The sequence below is a fragment of the Lutjanus erythropterus genome, chromosome 10, assembly GCF_056507025.1.
Source record: "Lutjanus erythropterus isolate fLutEry1 chromosome 10, fLutEry1.hap2, whole genome shotgun sequence".
Lineage (NCBI taxonomy): Eukaryota > Metazoa > Chordata > Actinopteri > Lutjaniformes > Lutjanidae > Lutjanus > Lutjanus erythropterus.
Window position 1 is genome coordinate 19,497,662 of NC_139326.1, and position 20,936 is coordinate 19,518,597.

At 38.2% G+C, this 20,936-nt stretch overlaps 4 protein-coding genes and 1 pseudogene across 7 annotated transcripts; all 5 read right to left on the bottom strand.

Annotated features, from left to right (window-relative positions):
• Positions 1 to 1,978: 1,978 nt before the first annotated feature.
• Positions 1,979 to 3,496, bottom strand: LOC146320316 (uncharacterized). Its single transcript, XM_084728558.1, has 2 exons — positions 3,249 to 3,496; positions 1,979 to 3,147 (listed from the first exon to the last, which is right to left on the bottom strand). Exons 1-2 carry the CDS (start codon positions 3,418 to 3,420, stop codon positions 2,027 to 2,029), a joined length of 1,293 nt encoding a protein of 430 aa, XP_084584684.1. The 5' UTR covers positions 3,421 to 3,496; the 3' UTR covers positions 1,979 to 2,026.
• A 1,058-nt stretch (positions 3,497 to 4,554) lies between these two features.
• LOC146320317 (uncharacterized) lies at positions 4,555 to 8,804 on the bottom strand. Of its 4 annotated transcripts, XM_084728566.1 has the most exons (4): positions 8,531 to 8,804; positions 8,201 to 8,429; positions 8,018 to 8,110; positions 4,555 to 5,722 (listed from the first exon to the last, which is right to left on the bottom strand). In XM_084728566.1, exons 1-4 carry the CDS (start codon positions 8,700 to 8,702, stop codon positions 4,786 to 4,788), a joined length of 1,431 nt encoding a protein of 476 aa, XP_084584692.1. In that variant the 5' UTR covers positions 8,703 to 8,804; the 3' UTR covers positions 4,555 to 4,785. The 4 variants fall into 4 exon arrangements, with proteins under 4 accessions (XP_084584692.1, XP_084584690.1, XP_084584691.1 ...); XM_084728564.1 differs by having other exon boundaries at positions 4,555 to 5,371; positions 7,562 to 8,429; XM_084728565.1 differs by having other exon boundaries at positions 4,555 to 5,379; positions 7,468 to 8,429.
• Positions 8,805 to 10,144: 1,340 nt separating this feature from the next.
• Positions 10,145 to 15,021, bottom strand: LOC146320318 (uncharacterized; annotated as a pseudogene).
• A 2,632-nt stretch (positions 15,022 to 17,653) lies between these two features.
• Positions 17,654 to 19,019, bottom strand: LOC146320319 (uncharacterized). The gene has a single exon (XM_084728572.1). The coding sequence runs from the start codon at positions 18,776 to 18,778 to the stop codon at positions 17,768 to 17,770; it is 1,011 nt and encodes a 336-aa protein (XP_084584698.1). The 5' UTR covers positions 18,779 to 19,019; the 3' UTR covers positions 17,654 to 17,767.
• Positions 18,799 to 20,082, bottom strand: LOC146320320 (uncharacterized). The gene is made up of 3 exons (XM_084729083.1): positions 19,804 to 20,082; positions 19,177 to 19,694; positions 18,799 to 18,966 (listed from the first exon to the last, which is right to left on the bottom strand). Exons 1-3 carry the CDS (start codon positions 19,973 to 19,975, stop codon positions 18,799 to 18,801), a joined length of 858 nt encoding a protein of 285 aa, XP_084585209.1. The 5' UTR covers positions 19,976 to 20,082.
• Positions 20,083 to 20,936: the final 854 nt, after the last annotated feature.

Sequence of the window (20,936 nt, forward strand, 5' to 3'; positions counted from 1 at the left end):
ATTGGATTGAAGGTCTCAAGTCCCTCTACTCTTAACCTAACTAATAATAATGAGAAAAAAAAAAAAAACTTCCCTACCGTTATCATATTCTCCAATAAACTAGTCAGATTTACAACAATGTCTGCTGTTTAAGAACAAAAGGCCACACTGGGTAACTGATGTGATCAAGAAATATTCAGTTTATTAAGATTTGTGATTCAAAATCCAACATAACCGACCATGTTTTAAATCTCTCAGTCACACATACTGTACATTCTATGACTGTCAATCGCTCCATTAAACTCTTGAAAACTTTCTGCATCAGGGGATCCTGAAAGTCATTACAATGAAAAACTTTCTTCATATTAATGAGTTACTATGTCAAAATAATAAATTAGAAACCAAGTCTTTATTTTGAGATACTAAGTCACTATTTAGAGTAACAGTTAACAATTAGTTTAATTGTTGATTAATGTGTCAATTATTTTCTTTTTTAATTGACTAGTTGTTTGGTTCATAAAAAGTCCTCATGTATTGATTTTCCCACAACCCAAGTATATTCTCTTTACTGCCATAAAGAAGTAAACAAAGCTGACAACATTCACACTTAAGAAGGAGGAATCCAAGAATTTTGAGTCTTAAAAAATGCTCACCTCGATTAATTACACTTATGCTGATCTTAACCACATTACTGCCACATTATAAAACATAACTAACTTCTACAAGGTGAGCAGGCAATGACAAAACCAAACCAGTCCAGCAAAACAGCTACAATTTCATGAACTGTATGAGGTATGTAGAATAGTGATAAACTTAAATGTTCATACTTGAGTCGCCAGCACAAGACAATGGTGATCTCTTCATAGAATAATTGAATAAACTGGATTTATTCTCAACAAAGAGAGACAGGACACAACTGTGAAGGGTTTCATCATTTTAATCATATTAATTATTTTTGTTCATAACAACAACACTCATTTGTCATGCAAATACTGACGATTGATAAGTACTTTATACAATCCCACTTAAAGTAATCCAACAATCCCTTTAAGTTTTTACGAGAGGGTGCTACTGTCTGCTCTCTGTACTGAAGGCTTCTCTGACATCAGATTTATGTTAAAATAAACCTCATGTCAGAGTCAGGACAACTTGGGCTGGGCAAGTTTTTATTCTTATACTCATTAGTGAAGACCAGACAGAGGAACAGGTTTTCATCATCATACATGAAATGTGAATAACAGCAATTCATTCTCCAGCTTCAAGGTGCTAATTATGGTTTTCACAACTAACACTTTGGTAGACATTACTTGTATAAACAGCAGTCTGAAAAACTGGTAGTATGCTATCTTCTACAATGAAATTTGTGTTTGTGTGTCACCTCTAACACTCAGAACAACAATTATATCAAGATAAACCAACCACAAAAGACATAAAAAATATGAAATATGAAATGCTGTAGACAAAGAAGTGACTCTAGTTGGTGGGATGGTGTACGTAATCTTTTATTCCGTGACAAATGAGACACGTCAAAGTATCTTTTCCCACAGGTGTTGCAAAGGTAGAGCCAGATAACGTACTTCGATACCTTTATATCAATCAAATTCTTTGAGCACTGGAGTAGGAAAAATGCGTTGTCACCAAATTTGATACCTAAGGAGTTTCAAAAGTTCTTTATATATGTATTTTAATATAGTTCAAAAGTTTATTCATTTCATCCCAGTTATCCAGATTGACTAAAATGTCCAGAGTAAAAAGAGCTGTATGAATTTTATTTTTCTTTTTGTTAAAAAGGATGCTCTAAAATTTATACTGAAAAAGTATCATTCAGAAATTGGCATCGAAGCCAGGGTATCAGTAAGGGTACCGAAATTTTACCAGGTACAATTTCTTACCAGTGTGGGCTCTTCTCATGTGGACTAACAATTAACTAACAATTAAGTTAATTATCCAACTTTTTACAAGTGAACAGCTTGTTGCCTAGCTGGATTCTTGTGCTGCCTTTCCAGTTTAGCATCCGACAGAATCTTTTCCTACATATTTTACGCAGCTACAGCTTCTCAATTATGTGTATTTCCATGTGGTTTTTCAAGCCAGCACGACTTTTGAAATCTCTTCCACAAGTTTCACAAGAATATGGCTTCTCACCTGTGTGGATCCTTATATGATCCTTAAGTGTTGATACCTGACTAAATCTTTTTCCACAGGTGTTGCAAGAATATAGCTTCTCACCTGTGTGGATTTTTATATGACCGTTCAATGTTGACATCTGACTGAATCCTTTTCCACAGATGTCACAAGAATATGGCTTCTCACCTGTGTGAGTTTTTATATGAGCGTTCAGTGTTGATGTCTGACTGAATCTTTTTCCACAGGTGTCACAAGAATATGGCTTCTCGCCTGTGTGGGTTCTCATGTGGACTGTCAAATCATTGTGTCGCCTGAAATCTTTCCCACATATTTTGCAAGTAAACGGCTTCTCACCTGTGTGGATTGTTATATGGGAGTTCAATGATGATTTCTGCCTGAAACTTTTTCCACATATGTTGCAAAGGTATGGCTTCTCACCTGTGTGTGTTCTCATGTGGACTTTCAAAGATGACATTTTAATGTATCTTTTCCCACAGGTCTTGCAAAGATATGGTGGCTCACCTGTATGTAAATATGACACATTACCTGTGTGAATATTACAGGGAAACTTTGATATGGTAGGGTTATATAGATTGTTAGTAAGACTTTCGTGTTGTTGAGTGTTTTGTAGCTCTGCATCATCCAAGTCTCCATGTTTGTCTTCTCTCTGATCTTGGCTCTCAGCTACATTGTAAAAGAGCAGCTGGAACTCACGGTTTGGTTCTGGTACCACACAGCTTTTAACTGGGATGTTGACTACAGACTCTGAGCCTGCAGCACTTACAGTTTTATCAGGATTCAAGTACAGAGTCTGATCTTCGCTGTGGTCACTTTCCTCATGAGTAGGAGTCGACATAAAGGTATCAGTCTCCTGCTTCAGTACAAGCTGCTCTCCCTCCTGACTGATGCACAGTTCCTCTTCTTCCTCTTTAATCTGTGGAGGTTCTGTGTCCTCTTGGTCCAGACTGCAGCTCCTCTCCTGGTTACAGAGCTGCTGATCAGTGAGAACCTCCTCTTTACAGACATGTTGCTGTGGGAGCTCTGGAGGAACACAGAACAAAGTTAATATGATACTACTGAGCGACCAAATAACTAACAGCACGAGTACTTTGTAAATAATATTATAAACGAACATTACACACCTATCCTGTGTAGCTTTATTTCAGGTTTCCAAACGTTATCCAGCAGTCTGCGCTGACGGTCGATCTCTTCTTCGTACTCGACGACAGTTTGTTTAAAAACTCTGAATATTTCTTCAGCAGCAGCAGTTAGTCGCTCGTTGACAAACTCTCTCAAATACTCAACTGAATACATTATTGCTTAATTACAAATCCATTAAATATCTGCGACGCGACTACAATGTCGTCTTAAAATACATTAAGCTAACGATAATAGCACTTCTATTGTTTACTTCCGCTGGATGTCACACTGTGTAGTTCCGACCGTGAACGTGCGGGAGCGTTTCGTTCCGCTTTCAACTAATGTGATGAAAAAAAAAAAGATCCTGCAAGTCATTTTGATGAAAAACTTAAGCAATATTAGTTAGTAACTCAAAATGAAGTCTTCAAAGGAATGGCTTAGAAACTAACTAATTATTTTGAGACACTAGATTGAGATTGAGATCGTTATTGATTATTTTGAGATGGTTATTCCTGATGTTAAGATAGTAAGTAATTATTTGGAGGTAGCCACTGTCAACTTTGCTTCGTTCCATAAGGGTATTTTGTCATCTTTTCTTAAGTACTACTTTGAGCTAACAGCCATCTTTTTGTTACTTTTAGACATTTGATACACTGACCCACAAGAGAATATTGATTGGAATTTGATTTGGACATACATATACTGTGTGTGTGTGTGTGTGTGTGTGTGTGTGATCTTTCTGAATGCTATGTATTATAGAAACAATTGAACAATTCTGGATTTATTGAGATAGGAACACTGTTCAAAAAGGTGACACATGGAAATGTGTTTTGTTTCCTTTATATCATGTGAATATATTGTTACTTTGAGAGTGTACCCATCTGTGCTCTCTGTGTTAACGGCTTCTCTGACATCAGATTTGTGGCAAAATAAACTACATAGCCAAGCCAGGACACTTTGGGGTGAAAAACTATTTATTCCTCTATTCATTAGTGAAGATTGGACAGAGGACCATGTTTTCATTATCATACATGACATGAGAATAACAGCAATTCATTCTCCACCTTCATCTGGTTGCAAGTAGTGGTTTTCCCTACTAACACCAGCTTGCTTGTAGGAAAAGCAGTCTGAATAACTTGTAGTATTAATCAAATGTTTGTCCAAAACCAGAACAGGTATATCGAGTTGAACCAATCACAGAAAACATCAAAATATGAAACTAATAAAAAATTTCCCCTATGGAGGACAATTAAGAATGAATCTGAAATGCTGCAGATAACAGAAAAACAGACTTTTGCTGGCAGAATGTTGTATGCAATCTTTAATGCCTTGATAAAAATGAGACACATCAAAGTATCTTTTCCCACAGGTGTAAAGGAAGGATTTCTTACCACTCTGAGCTCTTCTCATGTGGAGACTGTGAAGTCAGAAAAGCTTTCCAAAGTTTTCCAAGTAAACAGCTTTTGACCTGTGTCAATTCTTGTTTTCTTTTTCAAGTGTGGCATCCAACAGAATCTTTTCTCACATATGTTGCGGGGCTCAGGGCTTCTCACCTGAGTGTGTTTCCATATGTCTATTCAAGCCACTACGACAGATGAAATTTCTTCCACAAGTCTGACAAGAATATGGCTTTTCACCTGTATGAGTTCTTATATGGATGTTCATGTATGATGTCTGACTGAATCTTTTTCCACAGGTATCGCAAGAATATGGTTTCTCACCTGTGTGGGTTCTCATGTGGACTTTCAAATCACTACGTCGTCTGAAACCTGTCCCGCATGTTTTGCAAGTATACGGTTTGTCACCAGTGTGGATTTTTATATGAGCATTCAATGTTGATATCTGACTGAATCTTTTTTCACAGGTGTTACAACAATATGGTTTCTCCCCAGTGTGGATTTTTATATGAGAGTTCAGTGTTGATGTTTGACTGAATCTTTTTCCACAAGTGTCACAACAATATGGTTTCTCATCTGTGTGGGCTCTCATGTGGACTGTCAAATCACAACGTTGTCTGAAAGCTCTCCCACATGCTTTGCAAGTAAACGGCTTCTCATCTGTGTGTATTTTCATGTGTCTCCGCAGTACTGACTTACACTTAAAATCCTTTCCACAAGTGTCACACCTGAAAGACTTTTTACATGTGTGAGTATTACAATTTAAAGGACTTTCTTGGCTCTCAGCTACATGAGAATTGTGAGAGAGCAGGTGCAGGTCACAGTTTGGGTCTGGTTCACTGTGGTCACTTTCCTCATGAGTAGGGATCAACATAAAGGCATCAGTCTCCTCCTGCTTCAGTACAAGCTGCTCTCCTTCCTGACTGATGCACAGTTCCTCCTGCTCCTCTTTAAGTTGTGGAGGCTCTGGGTCCTCTTGGTCCAGACCGGAGTTCCTCTCCTGGTTACAGAGCTGCTGCTCAGTAAGAACCTCCTCCTCTTTACAGACATGTTGCTGTGTGAGCTCTGGAGGAACAGAGAACATAAGAGGCATGCTACTACTGTGATGGTAAAGATAAACATGCTGACATACGAACAAATATATAATCCTAATCAAAATTGTAAATGAATATTACACACCTATCCTGCATATCTCTACTTCAGATTTCCAAACGTTATCCAGCAGTCTGCGCTGACGGTCGATCTCTTCTTCGTACTCGACGACAGTTTGTTTAAAAACTCTGAATATTTCTTCAGCAGCAGCAGTTAGTCGCTCGTTGACAAACTCTCTCAAATAATCAACTGAAGACATCGTTACTTAATTACAAATTCAATAAGTGGCTGGGCTAACAATGTAGTTCAACTTAACTCAATAAAGCAAACGGTACTAGGGCTTGTGTTGTTTACTTCCGCTGGATGTCACGTTGTGAAGTTCCGACATGTGCGCGTGAGCTTTTCGTTCCGCTTTCAACTGATGCCCTTTCATTCAACATTTGAGTTGTGTATTTAATCAGTATCTTGTTATAATTTACAAATACTTGCTCATCAAACGTATCAAATTAAAATATAAAATACTGATGTTAGAAATATATTTAATCAAAATACAAGTAATTTGAACTGTGAAAATACAAAAATACTTTCTACACAAACAGATATCATCACATTCAGGCATTTAGTAGCCTCAATATGGGTTTGACCTTAAAGGAGCAATATCTTAGAGATTAAGTTCGTTATGTCAGAGATATCGACACGTTAAGTTGCAGAGGTATTTAGATTAGCATGCTAACTAGCTAGCCTGTCCTGTCTCAAAATACCACTTTCAGGCTGCAACTGACAATTGTTTTCATTGTTGATTAATCAATTAATTAATCCTGTCAAAATCTTATCATACATGTTTGGGCCTGCTTTTCAAGTTTCCCCTGTAACTATTATTTTCATTGCTGATTCATTTGCTAATTATTTTCATGAATAATTTATTTGTTGTTTGGTCCAGAAAATGGTGAAAAATGCTGACCCGTGTTTCCCAAAGTCTAAGATGATGTCCTGAAATGTCTAGGTGAATAATCAAACCACAAATGTCCAATGGGACAATTTGATTTTTTTTTTTTTATTGCACAGTAAAAAACAGGAACCATTCTCCATTATCATTTAATATGACCGTGTATTATGCAAGCACATGAAAAAAGGATGTTTTTGTCATCTGGGATATCTTTATATTGGAGTATTGTTATGATTGATTCAGAGTATAAAAACAAGATATATACCAGTAACAGTTTAAGAGCTTTAAGGGAGTCTAAGGGAGTCTTTTTCCATAATGGCAGTATGCCAGCCAGAGAAAAAGGCAGCAGCTTGTCATGTGGACCCACACACAGTTCATCACATATATCCACACACATGCTGTATTGTTGCTTAAGAAAGAACCAGTGGCTTAAAGAAAATATCACATAATTTGCTTAAGATTCACTGTGAATCTGTTATTTTTTTATATCATCACCTCATACTGTACAACTACAATGTTCAAATAAATACATTGTGGAGGAAAATGTACACACTTTAATAATCTGTAGCAGAAAAATATATGAGATGTGAGGAAGATGTATATGAAGATATGAATGGTCTCTGCATTATCATTGTTCAGTAACATAACATTTCATAATAACCTGCACTCATGTTCAGCTTCATGTGGGAGCTGCAGGCTTTCTGATAGTGACTGTGGTGATATGAGCCAAATTTGGTGTTTCCATATGTCTTTTCAAGCCAGCATGACTTCTGAAATCTCTTCCACATGTTGTGCAAAATATGGCTTCTCACCCATGTGGGTTCTTATGTGGTTGTTCAAATATGATGTCCTTCTGAATCTTTTTCCACAGAAGTCACAAGAATATGGCTTCTCACCTGTGTGGATTCTCACATGAGTGTACAAGTATGATGTCTGCCTAAATCTTTTTCCACAGGTGTCGCAAGAATATGGCATCTCACCCGTGTGGATTCTCATGTGGACTTTCAAGTTACTACGACGTCGGAACCCTTTTCCACACGTTTTGCATGTAAATGGCTTCTCACCCGTGTGGGCTCTCATGTGGACCGTTAAATCACTACGTTGTCTGAAAGCCCTCCCACATGTTTTGCAAGTAAACGGCTTCTCACCTGTGTGGATTAGCAGGTGTCTCTGCAAAACTGACTTGTACTTAAAATCTTCTCCACAAATGTTACATTTAAAAGATTTTGTACAAGTGTGAGTATTACAGTGACACTTTGACAAGGTAGGGTTGCAAACATTATTAGTAAGACAACTGCTTCCGTGTTGTTCATTGTTTTGTTTTGGCTCTGCATCACCAGAGTGTCCATGTTTGTCTCCTCTCTGATCGTGGCTCTCAGCTACATGAGAGTTGTGAGAGAGCAGTGGCAGTTTACAGTGCGGTTCTGATACCACAGAGCTTTTAACTGGGCTGCTGACTACACAGTCTGTCTCTGCTGAACTTAGAATTTTATCAGGATTCAAGTATAGAGTCTGATCTTCACTGTGGTCACTTTCCTCATCAGTAGGAGTCGACATAAAGGTATCAGTATCCTCCTGCTTCAGAACAAGCTGCATCCCCTCCTGACTGATGCACAGTTCCTCCTGTTCCTCTTTAATCTCTGGAGGTTCTCTGCCCTCTTGGTGCAGACTGGAGCTCCTCTCCTGGTTACAGAACTGCTGCTCAGTGAGAACCTCCTCCTCCTTACAGACATGTTGCTGTGGGAGCTCTGGAGGAACAGAGAACAACAGGAATATGAAAATATTGAGCGACCAAATAAGTATCAGAGCGATTACAGTGTAATTAAAATGAAAAATAAACATTACACACCTATCCTGTGTATCTTTATCTCAGGTTTCCAAACGTTATCCAGCAGTCTGCGCTGACGGTCGATCTCTTCTTCGTACTCGACGACAGTTTGTTTAAAAACTCTGAATATTTCTTCAGCAGCAGCTGTTAGTCGCTCGCTGACAAACTCTCTCAAATGATCAACTGAAGACATCGTTACTTAATTACAGATTCATCAATTATCTGCGGTCACGACTACAATACCGTCTTCCTGTTAATTCAATACAGCTAGCGTCACTAGCGTAGTGTTGTTTACTTCCGCTGTCACACTGTGAAGTTCCGACAGTTGAAGTTCCGGAGTATTTCGTTCCGTATTGAACCGATGGTATTTCATTCAACATTTGTGTTTAATGTTTAATATCAGAATCTACAGACATGGGCCCAAATATATATATAAAAAAAAAATATCTTGTGAAAAATAACAAGCATTTAGAAGATCTGACCTTAAAGGAGCAATATGAAAGCGTTTTCATTTTAACATATTACATAAAATTAACTAAAAGTATCAAGAAATATTTATTCAACTGAATAAAAGTGGAAAAGGATTTGCATATCATTGTATAATGTTTTTATTTAAGCTTTACACAGCGTACCACTTTTTTGGAATTGTAACTTGTATAAAATAAATTAATAAATAAGGAGTGAAACAATTGTAGGAACTAAGCACTCACTGAGCAACAAGGATTTTTCAAAGATTTGGTATATAATGACTGTTCAAAAGATATTCTGTTGCTTTTCCTACAAGTGTAACAATTATGTGACTCCTCTCTCACTGTGAGTTCTTGTGCGTTGTGATCATGAATCACTTGAACTGAATCATTTCTCACATACTTAGGAAAAACAGGACAACCTGAATGTATGCAATCTTTAATGCCTTTACAGTTCATATATTACAGTAACTTTCCCCACATGTGTTGCAAATAGAAATGGGACAGACCCCATTCAAATTGGTACTGGAGCCTGATATTGATGTCAGGGTAAGGCATTTATCAGGTATAAGACTTGCTTTATCGATCTGCATTCTGATCTAAATTACACAACATGCGTTTCATTTAGAAAACCATTAAAAAAAGCAGTGCAGATGTTGGGCTAATTAATGCTATTGACACTTACTATGCACTGGTATATGACACAAGGGACATGCTTTAATATATGGACTTCAGATAGTCAGGTGGCCTAAAAAAAAGTACTAGTTACCTCAGTTGTATAAATAAATAAACCAGCAAAAAAAACAATGACAATCACTAACATAAGCCACCATAAACCAACACGTTCAGGACAAACACTTTACAAACACATTGCAACCAACCAACAAAACATCTGCATTTTGGAACAAAAAAGAAAATTCAGACTCTCAGCAATGCATCATGGGAAATCAGGTGCACACGTGAATGTCAAAAGCCAAAATCCTACAGCGCCAAACAAAGACTGAAGGACACCATTCCACAAGTTGCATTAATCAACATCAACTGACACAAAACTCTTCACCACTACTATTACTAACTTTAACAATAATTAATACAAAAGAGAGCTGGAGTTGTTTTAGTACCAGTATCAGCAGAAATCCATATTCAGATATCTGAATCACATCAGAAATTAAAAAAGTGGATCACTGCATCTCCAGTTGCAAATGTCTCACTTCTCACCAGTGTTGGCTCTTCTCATATGGGCCGTGACGTCGCCACTGAGTCTGAAAGCTCGCCCATGTTTTTGGAAGGTAGCGGCTTTTCAGCTGTGTGTATTTCCATATGTTTTTTCAAGCCGTTTCGACTTTTGAAAACTTTTCCACAGGTTTCACAAGAATACGGCTTCTCACCTGTGTGGACTCTTCTGTGTTTGTTCAGTAATGATGGCTGAATGAATCTTTTTCCACAGGTTTCACAAGAATATGGCTTCTCACCTGTGTGGATTCTTACATGGCTGCTCATGGATGATGCCCGGCTGAATGTTTTTCCACAGAAGTCGCAAGAATACGGCTTCTCACCTGTGTGGATTCTCATGTGGACTTTCAAATCACTACTTCGTTTGAAAGCTCTCCCACATGTTTTGCAAGTAAACGGCTTCTGACTCGTATGAATTTTTACATGAGTTTTCAAATATGACGTCCGACTGAATCTTTTCCCACAGGTGTTGCAAAAATACGGCTTCTCGTCTGTGTGGGTTCTTATATGGGAGTTCAATACTGATGCATGCCTGAATCTTTCTCCGCACGTCTTGCAAAGGTACGGCTTCTCACCTGTGTGAATTCTCATGTGGACTTTCAAATCACTGCGTTGTTTGAAAGCTCTCCCACATGTTCTGCAAGTAAATGGCTTGTGACCTATATGGAGTTTTATATGAGTTTTCAAATGTGATGTCTGTGTGAATCTTTTCCCGCAGGTGTCGCATGAATACGGCTTCTCACCTGTGTGGACGGTTTGATGTCTCTGCAGTACCGACTTACAGCTAAACTCTTTTCCACAAGTGTCACATTTTAACGAATTTGTACATGTATGAGTGTTACAGTAACACTTTGACATGGTAGGGTTGTGTACATGGCTAGTAAGACCTTTGCTTTCATGTAGTTCATTGTTCTGTTCTGGCTCTAATTCTCCATATTTTCCCTCTTCCTGATCTTGGCTCTCAGCTACATGAGAGTTGTAGAAGAAGAGCTGCAGGTCACTGTTTGGTTCTGGTTCACTGTGGTCACTTTCCTCATGAGTAGATGTCAACATAAAGGTATCAGTCTCCTGCTTCAGTACAAGCTGCTCTCCCTCCTGACTGGTGCACAGTTCCTCCTGCTCCTCTTTAATCTGTGGAGTCTGTGGGTCCTCCTGGTGCAGACTGGAGCTCCTCTCCTGGTTACAGAGCTGCTGCTCAGTGAGAACCTCCTCCTCCTTACAGACATGTTGCTGTGTGAGCTCTGGAGGAACAGAGACCAAGAGAAATGTGACACTACTGAGCGACCAAATTAATACCAGTGAGTGATCTAAGAAATGTGGATTATACAGTTATATGTTTTCTCCGTTTCCTGTGTAATTAAAATTATAAATGAACATTACACACCTATCCTACGAATCTCTACTTCAGGTTTCCAAACGTTATCCAGCAGTCTGCGCTGACGGTCGATCTCTTCTTCGTACTCGACGACAGTTTGTTTAAAAACTCTGAATATTTCTTCAGCAGCAGCAGTTAGTCGCTCGTTGACAAACTCTCGCAAATAATCAACTGAAGACATCGTTGCTTAATTGCAAACTCAATAATTGGCTGGGCTAACACTGCAGTTCCAGTGAGCTCAACACAGCTAACGTTACGTTAGCGCTTGTGGCTGTTTACTTCCGCTGGATGTCACACAATAAAGTTCCGACACTGACAGTGCGGGAGCGTTCCGCTTTCAACTGATGGCATTTTACTCAAGCTTGTGTCTTATGTTTAATATTAGATATAGATATGGGCACAAATACATTAAAAAAAGTCGTGTTACAAATGTGAAGTACTGAAGCATCAAATGTATTGAAATAAACACAAAATAGTGTTATGAGAAATTTATTTAATTAAAAACAAAAATACATTCTACACACTGATATTATCACAAACTGTCAATTCTTATGTATCAACGTCAAACAATAAAACAAACAAATGCTGCAGATCGAGGCAGCCATACATCTGCCAGGTGACCCTGTCCACATGCGGACATTGCTTATGTATGGTTTACAAGTTAATTCATTTAAGTAAATTGCTAAAAATATATTTACATGTATTAAATTTACCTCAGTCTAAGTCCTTCTAGCTTCTCATTGGTTAGTTAAGAGACATATGACCCATAACAAGAAAGTGTAACCAGAGAAATGTTGTTGGTGTGACGCTGCTGAAGTGTGGAGAACAGTAAAGTGCTGCCTAAGAAAATATCCGTCTCCATCCTGCTGTTTATCCTCAACAAGAGTGATCTGACCACCACACATTGCACCCTCACAGTCAGGATGACTTTAGCTGAACAATTTTTATTGTTCTATTTGTTAGTGAAGATTGGACAGAAGAACAGGTTTTCATCATCATACATGACATGTGAATAACAGCAATTAATTCTCCAACTTCAAGGTGCTAATCATTATTCATTATTAATACTCCGATTGATTTTTTGTAGTTAATTTAATCATTCATTCTGTTTACTTGGGAACATCAGCTTGAATAACTGGCAGTAAAAAAAACAAAACAAACATATTACATAACTGATCTGTGTTTGTGTGTCACCTCTAAAGCCACAAAAACAACAGTTATAACAGGTTGAACCGATTACAAAATAGAGAAGAAACCATTTAGAGTGATCACAGTCACAGTAATCAATCGCTGATATGGATCAAAACTCTTAGGACAGAATCGTTCCTATACAAATGTCATTTAAATAATTCACATAAAGTAATCAAGCGGTCTGCTTAAAGTGTTCATGTTTTGTTTTTTTTCATACACAACAACATATGGCAAACAATTTTAAAAGTACAGCAAGCTAATTCTACTTCTTTGCTCTCTTGCAGCGAGGCCTCTACTTCTACTGCTGCCTCCGTTTGCTGTGTAGACACAGAAACCATGATGAGAAAAAAGTAGTCTTGGCCATGTAATGCCCCTGTAAGTGGGTCCTTGGAAAGGGAGAATACAAAAGAACTGGCTATGAGCATGACAGAGGACAATTTCAAAGTTTCCATAGGCTGGTTTGAGTGATTTTAAAAGAGACAGCATTGTGTTGACAGTTCACCCAGGCCTGAAGTGCTGTTTATCCATCTAGATTTTCTGATGAGAGTTGCAGAGTTTTGGAGATGTCCGCTGTTCTGTGCAATATAATGGGACTAAATGGCACTTAACTTGTGGTGTTCAAAGCACCAAAAAAATACATTTAAAAAACTACAAACCAGTGTCTCTTTCCAAAAAATATGACACATTACTCAAGATAGTCCACAGACCTTGTTGTGAGCAGTTTCATGTGGGAACAACTCACCAGTGTTCTCATGTGGGCAGAAGTCTAAAAGTGCTCCCATGTTTTGCCAGTAAGTGGCTTTTCATCTGTGTGGATTCTTGTCTTCCTTTTCAAGTCTGGCATCCAACAACATCTTTCCCCACATATGTTACAGGACTACAGATTCTCACCTGTGTGGATTGATCTATGTCTGTTTAATAATGATATCTGACTGAATCTTTTTCCACAGGTGTCACAAGAATACGGCTTCTCACCTGTGTGGATTCTCATGTGGACCATCAAATCCCAACGTTGTCTGAAAGCTCTCCCACATGTTTTGCAAGTAAATGGCTTCTCGCCTGTGTGGATTCTTGTATGGGAGATCAGTGCTGATGCCTGCTTGAATCTTTCCCCACAGGTTTTGCAAAGGTATGGTCTCTCACCTGTGTGCGTTCTTATGTGGGCTTTCAATATTGACAGTGTAATAAATCTTTTTCCACAGGTCTTGCAAAGGTGCGCCTCCTCGCCTGTGTGGATTTTTACATGAGCTTTCAAATATGACTTCTGAGTGAATCTTTTCCCACAAGTGTCACAAGAATACGGCTTCTCACCTGTGTGAGTTCTTTTATGGGAGTTCAATACCAATGCATTCTTCAATTTTTTCCCACACGTGTTGCAAGAATATGGTTTCTCATCTGTGTGGACCCTCAGGTGTGCCTGCAATCTTGACTTGTACTTAAAATCTTTACCACAGGTTTCACATTTTAAAGATGTTTGACCTGTATGAGTATTACAGTTAATCTCTGACGAGTCAGGTTTAGATAAGATGTTACTGTGACTTCTTTGGTTACGTTTTTCTTTTGTTTTTGGCCTTTTGTTTTTGGTGTTTCTAGTTGGTTCTGACTCTCCAAGCTTGTCTACTTTCTCATCTTGGCTCTCAGCTACATGAGAGTTGTTAGAGAGCAGCTGCAGGTCACAGCTTGGTCCTGGTTCACTGTGGTCACTTTTCTCATGTGTAGGAGTCGACATAAAGGTATCAGTCTCCTCCTGCTTCAGTACAAGCTGCTCTCCTTCCTGACTGATGTGCAGTTCCTCCTGTTCCTCTTGAATCTGTGGAGGTTCTGTGTCCTCTTGGTCCAGACTGGAGCTCCTCTCCTGGTTACAGAGCTGCTGCTCAGTGAGAACCTCCTCCTCCTTACAGACATGTTGCTGTGGGAGCTCTGGAGGAACAGAGAACAACAGGAATATGATACTTCTCTGATAGTAGAAACAAAAACATGTAAATTATTAAAACGTCGGATTGTAAGTACCGGTAATCCAATTTTTATTTCCTAAGCAAAATTATAAATAAACACAACACACTTATCCTGTATAGCTTTATCTCAGGTTTCCAGCAGATATCCAGCAGTCTGCGCTGACGGTCGATCTCTTCTTCGTACTCGATGACAGTTTGTTTAAAAACTCTGAATATTTCTTCAGCGGCAGCAGTTAGTCGCTCGTTGACAAACTCTCTCAAATAATCAACTGTAGACATTGTTGCTTAATTACAAATTAAATAATTACTATGACTAAAACGTCGTCCTCCATTTAATACATACCAGCAGCTATGGTTACGAGTGCTTGTGTTGATTACTTCCGCTGGGTGCCACACTGTGATGTTCCGACAGTGGACGTGCGGGAGCGTTCCGCTTTCAACTAATAACATTTTATTCAAATCTTGTGTCGCGTGTTTATTATTCTATCGCCAACAGAAATGGGCACAAAAATACAAAAGATATATTTACAAATTACAAATACATGCTCTTCAAATGTATCAAAATGAAATACAAAATACTGTATGAGAAATGTCTTAAATGAAAATACAGGTGATTTAGAATTTAAAAATGCATCAGTTCATTCCACATTCATCGTAATTTCAAAATGTTAAAATTGAGACTAAAAAACGTTTTAATTTATTAATATGCCATGACCTCTCAAGGCCAACCGATGAGTCCCGACCCACACTTTTGGGAATCACTGGTCTATATGAATATCCTCACTTTCTAGTATTGTTACGATTGTCTCGAAAAGTAAAGACAAGAGGGAGGAATGCTATATGCCAGTGACTGCCCTGAAAAACGCCTCAGTCATTTTTTTCTGTCAGCAGAAGGAAAAGGTAGCTGCTTTGACCATGTGCAGTTCATCACTGTAACAAGACGGATTTTCACACAATATGATGTGCTGCTGCTTGAAAAGTTCAAATAGCCTAAAGAAAATCTCACGTAACCTTTTAACTCTCAATTCAATGTGAAGCTGCTGTTTCTATATGATCACCTCATTGTATAAAAACAGCAATGTTCAAGAGAATTAACTGTGGAAGAAAATCTATGAGCTTTGGTGAACAATAGTAGAAAAATCAGTTAATGATTTTAAAGACCTTTTATTGTATTGTGCATATATGACTATGCAAAGGTATTCTGAAGACTGTTTTCTGAAACAAATGATTTTATTATTGAATATTATATATTTTATTTAACATATTAAATGGTTTAACATATACATATATACAGTATGCCAACCATTTGTAGAAATGTACACTGAGAATGTTATAATAGCTTAAAAAGAAAAATCAGTACTGGTCTGTACCAGTCAAATGCTGAATATTTTAATACTGTCAGTCAATTACGAGCAGGTTGTGAAACAAACAAGCAGTTTCTAAGTATTTACATCTGCTGGGGACTTTCTCTTGTCCTAATAGATGTTCCCCAGTGTGCTAAAATTAAATTACTCCAAACATTGTTTTCTGTATTATGTGTTTTGTAAAAAAGTTTTCATATCCATGTTGTCTTCTAAAATCAATCTGTTTGTGTATCACCTCAAAAGCTCAAAACAACAGTTATATCAAAATGAACCAATTACAAAATAAAGGGGGAAAAAAAACACTTTGTGTGACCACAGTGACAGTGATCAATCGCTGATATGGATCAAAACTCTTAGGACAGAGTCATTCCTACAAAAATGCAGTTTAAATAATTCACTTGAAGCAATCAAGAGGTCTGCTTACAGTCTTCATGCGTTACAGTGTTTTGTCTTTTCTTTTCTTACATGACAACATATGGCAAGCAATTTTAAAACTACAACAGGCTTATTCTACTTTTTTAATTTTACTCCCTTGCAGTAATGCCTCTGCTTCTACTGCTGCCTCCATTTGCTGCGTACACACAGAAATCATGATGGGAAAAAGAAAAGAAGTCTCCTTGAAACTTAAAACAAACTGAAAAAAAACAGGCCAATGAGATAAAGCAGTGAAACCTGATTTCTTCAGGCTGCTTTGTGCATAAAAACTATCTAGATGGATAAACAGCGCTACAGGCCAGGAGAAAAATACATATTTTTGATTTGCGAGTAAACCGTCCTTTTAAGGAGCTGCACAGGGAGGCTGCTAGGACTGACACAGAATTTGATACAGCTGTACTGTATTTGGAAATGGTCAGTAAAATCCAGTAAACAGTTGGGGTAGGAATCTCTCGGCACCACATAAATTAATTTGATTCCAATTCAGAGTGCTATGTTGTGATTATAAAATGATCATCAATGCATCTTAAGGCATCAAAATTTTACGTTTTTAACGTTTTCAGCTGTGTGTAAGATTTGGATTATATTCATTTGCAGTTGCTCATGTTCAGCAATTTCACCAAAACCCTAGATGCAGTTTTGCTTAGAGTCTATGTTACATTTCCCCATCCAGTTGGTTCAGCTAGTACAGGAACGTACAGCCTGGTCTTACAGAATTGTTCCAGGTGATCATAATGTCAAGACTTGGGTTTTAAATGATCGACTATTGATTTTTCTGCAATGATTCTTTAAAAAGAGAATTGTGATGCATCTAAGATTTTTTTCTCCCATCCATAGTAAACAACAAAGTTATCCACTCATAGCATGGGTCAGCAACCTGTGGCTCCAGTGGCTCTGAAAAAATTGATTGTCCAATTGTAAAAATGTGGAGCCTATACATCAAATGAAAAATATATTTAGATTTTGTCAGCTAAAATGTGGTTCATAGCCTATGCCTACAGCTGAGCACCTTTTGCTATAAATTTTGCAAGTGGCCAGTCTAAGGGAGCCTAGCTCTTGTATGTTTTGACCATGAACCACTAAAACTGAACCATCTCTCACATATGTTGCAAAAACAGGACTACTTGACCGTATGCCACCTTTAATGCCTTGGAAATCAGACATGAGGTATATTTTCCCCACAGATGCCTTTTAAGTCTGGCATCCAAAAAGCATATTTTCTCACATATGCTGAAGGGCTACATCTTCTCATCTGTGTGTGTCCTCATATGTTTATTCAAGGCAGTACGATGTGTGAAATCTCTTCCACAGGTTTTGCAAGAATATGGTTTTTCACCTGTGTGGACTCTTCTGTGTCTGTTCAATAGCCATGTCTGAATGAATCTTTTCCCACAGATGTCACAAGAATATGGCTTCTCACCCGTGTGGATTCTTAAATGCATTGTCATGTGTGACATATGACTAAATTCTTTTCCACAGATTTCACAGGAATATGGCTTTTCACCCGTGTGGGTTCTTATATGGGTGTTCATGTACGATTTCTGACGGAATCTTTTTCCACAGGTGTTGCAAGAATATGGCTTCTCACCCGTGTGAATTCTCATGTGGACTGTCAAATCCCAACGTTGTCTGAAAGCTCTCCCACATATTTTGCAATTAAACGGCTTCTCACCCGTGTGGATTCTTATATGGGAGTTCAATACTGATGCCTGCCTGAATCTTTCTCCGCACGTCTTGCAAAGGTACGGCTTCTCACCTGTATGAATTCTCATGTGGACTTTCAAATCACTGTGTCGCTTGAAAGTTCCCCCACATGTTCTGCAAGTAAACGGCGTCTGACCTATATGGAGTTTTATATGAGTTTTCAAATGTGATGTCTGTGTGAATCTTTTCCCGCAGGTGTCGCAAGAATACGGCTTCTCACCTGTGTGGACGGTTTGATGTCTCTGCAGTACCGACTTACAGCTAAACTCTTTTCCACAAGTGTCACATTTTAAAGACTTTGTACCTGTGTGAGTATTAAAGTAACACTTTGACATGGTAGGGTTGTGTACATTGTTAGTAAGACTCCTGGTTTCATATAGTTCATTGTTTTGTTTTGGCTCTGATTCCTTTGACTCAGAGTCTCCATATTTTCCCTCTTCCTGATCTTGGCTCTCAGCTACATGAGAGTTGTAATAGAAGAGCTGGCAGTCACTGTTTGGTTCTGGTTCACTGTGGTCACTTTCCTCATGGGTAGATGTCAACATAAAGGCATCAGTCTCCTGCTTCAGTACAAGCTGCTCTCCCTCCTGATTGATGCAGAGTTCTTCCTGTTCCTCTTTAATCTGTGGAGGTTCTGGGTTCTCTTGGTCCAGACTGGAGCTCCTCTCCTGGTTACAGAGCTGCTGCTCAGTGAGAACCTCCTCCTCCTTACAGACATGTTGCTGTCGGACTTCTGCAGGAACAGAGAACAAAAGAAATATGATACTACTGTGATAATAAAGAAAACATGCAGACTTGTGAACAAATTAGTATCAGTAAGTTGTATATTTACACAACTCAGATTATCTGTGAAGCGAAATCGTCTGTTTCCTTTAACATTGTTGCTTAATCACAAAGAAAATGTCTTCTCGCCCATGTGGATTTTTATATGAGTGTTCAATGCCTGAATGAATCTTTTTCCACAGATGTCACAATAATACAGCTTCTCACCTGTGTGGACTGCCTGGTGTCTCTGTAATTTTGACTTAAAGTCAAAATCATTTCCAGAAGTGTCACATTTGAAAGACTTTTGATCCTTGTGGGTACTGTGATAAGTCTCTGACAAGTTAGAGTTGTATGTATTATTACTGTGACTTCTGCCTTTCCGATGGCGATTCTTCGGCTCTACACCTCTAGTTGATCCCGAGTCTCCATCCTTGTCTCCTGTCTGATCTTGATTCTCAGCTGCGTAAGAGCTGTGATAGAAGAACTGGCTTTCACTTTCCCCATAAGTAAACATAAAGGTATCAGGGTCCTCCTGCTTCAGTACAAGCTGCTCTCCCTCCTGACTGGCGCACAGTTCTTCCTGTTCCTCTTTAATCTGTGGAGGTTCTGTGTCCTCTTGGTCCAGACTCTCCTGGTTACAGAGCTGCTGCTCAGTGAGAACCTCCTCCTCCTTACAGGCATGTTGCTGTGGGAGCTCTGGAGGAACAGAGAACAACAGGAATATGATACTACTCTGATAGTAGAAACAAAAACATGTAATCCGATTTTTATTTCCTAAGCAAAATTATAAATAAACACAACACACCTATCCTGTATAGCTTTATCTCAGGTTTCCAGCAGATATTCAGCAGTCTGCGCTGACGGTCGATCTCTTCCTCGTACTCGATGACGGTTTGTTTAAAAGCTTTGAATATTTCTTCAGCGGCAGCAGTTAGTCGCTCGTTGACAAACTCTTGTAAATACTCAACTGAAGACATCGTTGCTTAATTACAAATTCAATAATTACTATGACTAAAACATCGTCCTCCATTTAATTCAATGCATACATGCAGCTAAGGTTACTAGTGCTTGTGTTGTTTACTTCCGCCGGGTGTCACACTGTGATGTTCCGACAGTGGAAGTGCGGGATCACTTCGTTCCGCTTGCAACTGATTACATTTTATTCAAAACTCGTATCGTGTGTTTAGTATTTTTTTCGCCAACAGATTTGGGCACAAATACAAAGTATCTGACATATTACTTGCTTATCAAATGTATCAAAATAAAATACAAAATGCTGATATAAGAAATGTCTTAAATGAACAGATACGAGCACAAAAATACAAAATATGTATTTACAAATTATTATTAATATTCTACATGCAGCATATATTTAAATTACTGTTGATTTTTTTCCGATAGGTCTCTTTTTAAATGGGTGTTTGGCTCCTGACCCTGTACACAGCAGTACGTTGCTTAACTTCCACTCTGGTTACGTCTCTGATTCCCCAAACTGGAAGCATCTTGACCATCATCTACTGCAGGTAACTATTGATAAGAACTTCAAACAGTCCCACTTCAAACAATCTGAACTATCTGGTACTATCTGCTTTCTGGTACGAGAGGGTACTCATGTGTGCTCTCTGTACTGAAGGTTTTAATGATGTCAGATTTGTGTTGAAATAAACCACATACCCAAGTCAGGACAACTTTGGCTGAACATGTTTTTATTCTTCTTTTCATAAGTGAAGACTGGACAGAAGAACTGATTTTCATCATCATACATGAAATGAAAATAACAGTATTTCATTAATTCATTCATTAAAGGTACTAATTATGGTATTCACTAACACTTGGGTTGATATTGCAGTTAACTTAATCGATCTATTAAATAGAAAATATTTGTATCATTAACAAAGTTAATTGACAACACTCTGTAGTAATTCAACAATAAATATG